The 8680-nt window shown below is 42.8% G+C and overlaps 1 protein-coding gene across 2 annotated transcripts in view; it reads right to left on the minus strand.

Annotated features, from left to right (window-relative positions):
* CNDP1 (carnosine dipeptidase 1) overlaps positions 1–6513 on the minus strand; it is a 43455-nt gene extending 36942 nt beyond the window's left edge. Inside the window, exon 1 of one of the 2 annotated variants that reach the window (XM_083359966.1) lies at positions 6481–6513. In XM_083359966.1, the coding sequence (XP_083216092.1) occupies positions 6481–6483 (3 nt within the window). In that variant the 5' untranslated portion in view covers positions 6484–6513. Of the gene's footprint in view, positions 1–2304; positions 2466–6480 lie in introns of those variants that run through there. The other variant, XM_083359967.1, reaches the window with a different exon arrangement.
* Positions 6514–8680: the final 2167 nt, after the last annotated feature.

The raw sequence follows: 8680 nt of genomic DNA on the forward strand, positions 1-8680 counted from the left end.
TCATCTTAATGGACTTTTTCTGTTTAATATTGTTGAAGAAGAAGTCTTCATCAGGGTCCAGTTCAAGCTGGGAATAAACAACATGGCGACTGCTTTAGAAAGAAGGTTGTAGTTTATTGAAGAGGAGAGCCAGGCAGAAAGATGGCTCTGGAAGAAAAGTGAGAGTACATGTAGTAGGGGGTGGGGTTTTATACCTTCTCTGGCTTTTGTTTGGAGTTGTTCCTATGTCATGAACTTTGACCTGAGTCTGAATGTGCCTTTCTGGTATTCTGATGGTGGGGGTTAATCCTATTATATCCTATCTTAGAGTTTGGGTTAGATTTTAAGGGTCTTTGACTTCCTGATCTCTTCAGCTTCTAGCTGGAGGGCTCCAACCTTCCTGAATGGATTATTACATCTGCATTTCTAAAAGCTGGTTTCTGCTGAGTTGTCTGGCTGGGGGGAGGGAGAAGTTTCTGCCTTTTTAAAGGTCTTCTCCATTATTTCTTTGGGGAAACATATTCTGCCTTTTTAATATTCCCAAAAAATGTTTCTTTTCTCTGGATTGTTCCCACAATATGCAGCTATGAGATTTTAGAGACAGGCTTATAGAGAATGGGGGAGGCATGGAATGAAGAGGTGCTTGGTTGGATGTTTAAGAGATAGCGATAAGTTGTTCATGTTGATTATACTTGCTGGGGATGAAGGGGAGAAGTTTCTTTTTTCTGCACTTTTTAATTCTTTTTTTTTTAAAAAAAGAATGTATTTCTATTATGCAGTTGTATTTGTTTTATCTATATGTTTTATTTGAAGCGGTATCTAAGTCTAAGTGCTATTGCTATTTATATGTTTTCATTATGATATGTTTTATCTATACAATATAATTATTTAAAAATGATTCATCTGGCAATTATTGGTTGCTAATGTTAGTAGTAAATGACAATACTATGTTTGTAGGGACTAAGTAAGTTGGCCTTCAGTTGCTTTCTTTAAATGATCAGCCCAGTTCACAGGTTCCATTTCTTTAATTATGGATTATGGATTATGGATTATTTATTTATTTATTTATTTGTTTGTTTTTATAAACCGCCCTTCTCCCGAGGGACTCGGGGCGGTGTACAGAGTAAGGTAGGTATACATATTGAAACAATACTGAAAAACAATAGTCAAAACAAACTGGGACCCCAATTAGAGCTATCAGGCCAGGCCGGACTGCTGGAACAGGTAAGTTTTTAAGTCGCGCCGGAAGGTGCGGAGGTCGGGGGCCATCCGGATTTCAGTTGGCAAGCAGTTCCAGAGGGCTGGCGCACCCACTGAGAATGCCCTCCCCCTGGGGGCCACCAGCTGACATTCCTTGAGCGGTGGCACCCTAAGGAGGCCCTCTCTGTGGGAGCGCACAGGACGGTGGGGTGTTGACATTGGCAGAAGGTGCTCCCGTAGGTAGTCTGGATTATGGATTATGGATTATGGTTATGGAATGTTATGTTATGTTATGTTATGTTATGTTATGTTATGTTATGTTATGTTATGTATCAAAGTTCTTAACCACACATCTCCCTTGTAGAGGGGCTCTGGGTGGTATACAATTTAATATAAGATTAAAACTAAATAATTTAGGATTTTTTTAATGTAAAACATTATAAAATTACAAAAAATGGAAAGTTCCAAGATGGGAAGATTTGGAGTTGTTAATAAAGGCAATGGGGGGCGGGGTTATGGACCAACCAGCCCCATGGCCATGTGGGCCCCCCGATGCAAGGCTACAAAGCCAGGTTTTGACCCCTTTGCAGGAAGCCAAATTAATCCAGTCATTGAAGCATTACAGGAATGGATGGCTGCTCAAGACATAAATTGCCCCCCCCCCCCAAAAAAAATTCCTCACAGGCCACGGAGGTGCTTCCACACAACCATCCTCAAACCTGGCCTTCCCTGGCAGAAACCAGAGCCCACTTCCATCAGCTCAGCTAGGGTGCCAGCTAAAGACAATGGAAACGGTGGTCCAGTACTCTGGCAGTCTGAGGCCAGGCCAACAGAGGCTCCTTTTGGCCCATCATGACTGGATCTCCCCTTAAGGTGGCATCACCAGGTCAAGATGGAGGGATGGAGAGAAAGGGTTGGGTGGGGCCAATGGGGGGGTGGGTGGGGCCAATGGGGGGGTGGGTGGGGAACTTTGGCTGCCAAACTGGAGCGCGGGGCTGAGGTGGGCGAACTTCCAGCCCTCTCCTGGTCTCTCCTTCAGGCTGCCATTTCTCAACGGGATGTCCAAGGAAGAAGGCGAAAGAAGCCGCTCAGAGAGATCCTCGGAGGGAGGAGCTGCATACTCACAAGGCGCTGGCCGAGGGTCTTCCTCCTCAAGAGGGCAATCCCCCGGCGGCCACTCCGCCCTCCCTCGACGCCCAAAGACCTTCGAGCGGCTAGCTAGCCCCTTCGGCGGCTCCGCGCTGGCTCGCCGACTCGCCCGCCTGCGATTGGCTCCTGGTCTCCGGCTGAGCAATTTCAGTTGGACCCGCCGGAGGCTGACTTTATGGAGCCTTCCGCGGCAGTAGGCGGAGGGGAGGAGTAGCCGGTGCAAGGCGCGGACAGGGAGGAGCGAGGCGGCCACCGCCGCCTGTTCCGCGGGAATTAAGAGCGTGCGCCTTTGGCGGTCTCGGTGCGTTTGTCTAGCGCAGGGGTCGGCAACCTTGGCTCTTTTATGACTCGCGGACTTCAACTCCCAGAATTCCCGAGCCAGCATAGCTGGCTCGGGAATTCTGGGAGTTGAAGTCCGCGAGTCATAAAAGAGCCAAGGTTGCCGACCCCTGGTCTAGCGCTTCCCCGAGGCCGATTTCCCAGGGCGCCTCCGTCCCGTCTGCATGGTCCCGGGACCTTTAGGGACTCTGGCTGGCAGTCGGGAGAGATTTTGCCCCAACACCTCTGGGTGAGCCCGACTGTACCGTTCACTAAATGATGAGGAGAATCCCTGAGAATAATAATTTAAAAAAAAAGGCAGCGTTTCCTGATGGCTTTGCCGTTAGACTTGGATTCGGGTGCGTTTTGTTTAATTTTGTCTTATTGCGAACCAAGCCGATCGTAGTTTATTCCACAGGGCAAGTGGAGGGAAACCATAGCTGAGAGTAATGGGTGAACCGAGTTCTCTCTGCTTTTGCAAAAATCTGCCCGTTTCATAGGGTGAGAAGCCTCCCGGAGTAATTCCCACCCCCCAGAGAAACAAAATGGCAATCCAATTATGCAGTTCACATCTCTCGTTTTATAGTAATTTGTGAAGACTGCATTTAGCAGTCTAACCATCTCACTTTTACAAAATCTCCTATGACACTGCCAGCAAACTTTATCCACTTGCTGATATTCTGAAAGCAGAGATATAGCCAGATCAAGGAGTCACCTTGTTCATGGTTGCTACACAACACACACATTACTTGACATTATTCTGCTAGAGAAAAAGGAATATACTTCAAGAATAGAATGGATATCTGTGATTGCATTCATATCTCTTCACTGTTTTAACTATTTATGACATGACCACCATATTAGTGGTGATTAAGATTCCAGCAAACCCATTGAGGCCCAGGAATAATTGTTGCTTCCATTACCTTTTTGATAAGTTGTTTGGAAGTGGAATTCTCACATTTTGGCTCCATAACCCTGATCTAGCTTTGCCCTTTTTTTGAAGCTTATATTCGATGGAAGGAAATGATCTTTTCATGGAAAGCATTAAAATTTACTGGCATAGCAAGTGGAAGCATGTATTCAACATTGGCTAATCTGAAACTGGGGAGCATGATGGCTTAGTGGTTAAAGATGCCGAGCTTGTTAGCTGGAGGACTGACAGTCCAGGTTCAAGACCTGAGCTCCGCGCAATGTGGTGAGCTCCTGTTACTTGCCTTGGCTCCTACCCACCTAGCAGTTTGAAAGCATGCAAATGCAGGTAGATTAATAGGTACCACTTCGGTGGGAAGATAAGAGCATTCCGTGTGAAGTTGGCATATAGCCGTGCTGGCTACATGACTAAGGAAATTTGTCTTCAGACAATGCTGGCTCCCTCAGCCAAGAAACAGAGATGAGCACTGTGCCCTAGAGTTGGACAGAACCGACAGGAAACCTATATCTTTAATCTCAAATTAAGCTATGCAGTCAGATCTGGTTGATAGTTGGATGCGAGACCATCAGGAAACTTCCATGGCAGACTATTTTTGCATTGTTGCTCAGGCATGTAAGTGTAGTTAACCAGAATTTAGCTGGATGCAAGAGACTCTTTGCCACCAGTTACTGTACAAAAAGTATGATATAGCTTTTAGCATCATGATTGCTTACCCAATGATTTGATAAACTGTTAAACAACACCCCTGCAAGAAAGGTCCATGGAGAGAGGTAGGATTGCCCTTGCATCCTGAGGTTTATCTGCATTCTAGGGATCAAAACTGATTTGACTATTTGATATGGAGAGGGAAAGATATACTTCTCCATTGCTGTGTGGATAAAGTACCTATTTTCCCCCTTTATTGTAATAAACTTCGGTAAAAGGCTATAAAGCTAATCAGGAAAGTGAGTATTTTGCTGAGTGTGGTAATGACCTGCTCTCCTAGGGATCAATAATTCTCTTTGCCCTCAGTTGATATCAGCAGTCCTGTAGCTCTTGGCACTGTGACTCTGTTGTTTTATTCATGTCGTGCTTTACATCTTGGGTTTTGATCTCTCAGTTTAGGGTGAACTTAATACCAACATTCAAAACAGCATTCAGCTTCCACTTGCTCCCACCAGAACAGGAGCTTCATTTTTGTTTAAAATTAAATAAAAAAGTATTCTAAAAGAAAAGTTTTCCTATGAGTACTGGATAATTAGTGATTCTTGTGCACAAGACTCCTCAAAGCTGTGGCATGTTAGATTCCATGAGTAACATCAACTGCAGTCACATCTTCACAAGCATACCTGAGCAAAATCTCCCGAGCATTGCAAGTTAGCATTTAAGCCATATTGTAATATGGCTACATGTATATACGTATACATGTTTCCTCCCCACCCGCTCCAGCTTATATATCTCTGAATTGACAAAGGCAAATCAGGAATAAGCTAAGAAATCTATTAACAAACTATGCTCCATTTACTTAACACACTGCCAAAGCTGCTCTAAAACAAACCATGATCTTTTCACTGTCCAAGCACATATGCTAAGTAAAAAGCCCAAAGTGCATTGGGAAGCAATGAATTAAATGCTGTAATGCATTTAATATATCCGACTAATGAGTTGCAGAGCATATGGCCTTTGTAATTCCCTAACAATGTCTCAAAATGAGACTAGAAAATGAAATTTCCCAGTTAGATGAAGAGAGGAAAGGAATACTGGAAAAAAGGTGCCCTTTCTTGCTGAAAATGTGGAAAGTTGAATTTGGTTTACCTCAACATTTAAATCTCTACAATCTCTACCAAAGGATTCAGGTAGCTTGTCAATTTGTCTTATCTTATGAAGTTGTATAGATGGATTTGCTTCTCTCTTCAGATATAAAGCAGAGGAAGACATGGTAAAGCAGTATTATTTCTAATTGGATCTGTACAAAGGCAAATTGAACCATTGTGATTTAATAAATTACAGTGATAGGAATTGTTTATATCATGGGTACCAAACTTGATCGTGTCACGTGACATATCGTGACATTTTTTTGCCTTTGTGGAGCCGGGGTGGACATGGCTTGTACGTGATGCATCCGGCCCGCAGCCTGCCAGTTTGATATCCCTGATCTAACAAACTAGCAAAACGAAACAATAAACTGGCAAATCACATTGGATATCTTAGGGACTGCCACAAAGAAGAGGGAATCAAGCTATTCTCCAAAGTGCCCGAAGGCAGGACAAGAAGCAACGGATGGAAACTAACCAAGGACACAAACAACCTAGAACTAAGAAGAAACTTCCCGATAGTTAGAACAATTAACCAGTGGAACAATCTGCCTCCAGAAGCTGTGAATGCTCCAACACTGGAAGTTTTTAAGAAGAGACTGGACAGCCATTTGTCTGAAATGGTATAGGGTTTGCTGCCTGAGCAGGGGTTGGACTAGATGACCTCCAAGGTCCCTTCCAAAATATTATTATTGATCAATTATTATTATTGTTATTGTTATTGTTATTATTATTATTTACACAAGCTATTATAATATATACCATATTACAAGTTAACATATTACAATTTAACATGATCCTGTCTGCACTTTGGGCATTGATCATTTGCATTAAGCACACAGAATAAAATAAGTACAAATTTCCAAAATGATAGCTATTCTGAATTAAGTAGACACTTATAGGACAGATGTATTAGGCCACATTAGCCAAAAATTAGAAGTGAGCTGTAGTTCACAATAACTTTTAATAAAGTCTATTAGTTTGAAACTGTGCTACTGAATGCCTTCTGATTAAAGCAGCTAGTCCATCTGAGATCATTTGAAGGTGTACATCTACATTTTGCAGTATGATTACAATAATAGACACATTTAAAATTTGAAGAAGGCTTACCATGCTAAAAATTCTGACAGCAAATAAGGTTTCTTCTTTTCCCATCAAACTCAGAAACACTGTTAGTTCAAGCTCCTTTCTGTAGTTTGCAGCTCTTTTTATAAAAGCAACATCCCCCCCCTCTGTATCTTTGTGTTTTTAATATGATGGACAGCAAGTTTAAGGACAAAGGTTCATTATTCCAAATGCTGTGATTCAAGCCTCCAAATAAATAACGACCCTTTGATTGTCCATCTGGCCACCGCTTTGAAATTCCTTAATTGCTTGTTTTATGTTGTTATAATTGAACGTGGATGGAAACCAGGGAAAATAGCAACCTAGCATTCAAAAATGTTTTCATTGGCCTGCTCATAACTATTCTGAAACTTATGAAATAACTGAGATAGACACTGACCCTTCAGCTGTCCTTGAAGACCGATATAGGAAGATTCCTTACCCCAAGACCCAATGCCCCAGACTCTGGAGAAACAATACAGCATATTGCTGTACACACAGAAACACACACAAACAATACAGCATATGCTTCTCTAGTGCCTGTACTGCAGAAACAGTTATATTAGCCTCATCTAATATAACTAATGCCTCCTTAAGTAACACCAGCTGCCTGCAATTAGTGCAGGTTCGCATCCCACCAGGCTCAAGGTTGACTCAGCCTTCCATCCTTCCGAGGTAGGTAAAATGAGGACCCAGATTGTTGGGGGCAATTAAGCTGACTTTGTAATAATGCCGCTTGGGTGTGTGTGTGTGTGAAAGCCCTAATAAGCAGGCATATACATAGAATGAAGGCTACTGCTAAGCTTGTAAGCCGCCCTGAGTCTTCGGAGAAGGGCGGGATATAAATGGAATTTAAAAAAAAAATCTCACCATTACTCATCATTATTACTGAGCATAAGTACTCAGGATACACAGAACAATTCTATATCTCCTTGCTACTTTCAGATACCAACCCTGCTATAACGCACTGTAGATTTAATGAGCACCTTGCTCAGTGATGGTGAACCTATGACACGTCAAAGGTGACATGCCATGATGTTTTGGGTGACACATCAGCATTTATTCCCAACAAGCCCCCATTCTAGTGTGATTTTTGGAGGCTGTAGGAGAACGGTGTGTGCTCTTCTTGTACAGAAGTTGTGTGAGAGAGTCGTGTTCTTGTACAGCCTCTGGAGCCTCCAAAAATGAGTTTGTTTTACTCATATTTCATTTATGTAATTGTTTGACATTTCTTTATGTAATACATAGCATCACACAATTGAACTGGGTTTTTTTTAAAATATATATATATATAAAGAATTGTCTTGGTTTATTCCAGGAGAGGTGGTGACACACCAGCAGTCAAGTTAGCTATTTTCAATCCTGACCTAGTTCAACATATTCTCTGGAACTTGATATATGTGACCGATCGTCTGGACTACTGCAACGCTCTCTACATGGGCCTTCCCTTGAAGACCACTCGGAGGCTCCAGCTGGTACAGAATGCAGCCGCGAGAGTTGTCTTGGGAGTTTCCTGGTACTCCCATGTTACACCTTTGCTCCACGAGCTGCATTGGCTACCAGTTGTCTTCCGGGTGAGGTTCAAGGTTTTGGTAATGGTTTTCAAGGCCCTACATGGCATGGGTCCGGAGTACCTCGGGGATCACCTGCTGCCGGCGTCAACTTCCCTCCGCCCTGTGCGTTCCCACAGAGAGGGCCTCCTCAGGGTGCCACCGGTCAGAGAATGTCGGCTGGTGGCCCCCAGGGGGAGGGCCTTCTCTGGCTTTACGGAATCAGCTGCCGGTTGAGCTCCGGATGGCATCCGACCTTCGCTTCTTCCGACGCGGCCTGAAGACCTACCTATTTGAGCAAGCCGGCCTGGCCTGATGGGGGATGTGCTGGGGTTTTTATTGGGGATTTTTATTACTCTACTGTTTTTAGCTCGGGCTCTTATTTAATTTTTTTAATTTTTGTATTTTGTATTTTTATGTGCCCTGTTCACCGCCCTGAGTCCTTCGGGAGAAGGGCGGTATACAAATATAATAAAGATAAAAGATAAAGATATCTTTCACATATTAACTTTTTATGCTTCCGTACAGCCATCTAATGCTCCTACACCTTATTTTATATTATCATTTTATATATACTTTGTTTTTTTATTCATATATATTTTATATTTTCTAGTTTTTCAAAATTTGTTAGATGTTTATTTTTACTGTTAATGTAA

This window comes from Vipera ursinii, assembly GCF_947247035.1.
Source record: "Vipera ursinii genome assembly, chromosome: 3".
In the NCBI taxonomy this organism is placed as follows: domain Eukaryota; kingdom Metazoa; phylum Chordata; class Lepidosauria; order Squamata; family Viperidae; genus Vipera; species Vipera ursinii.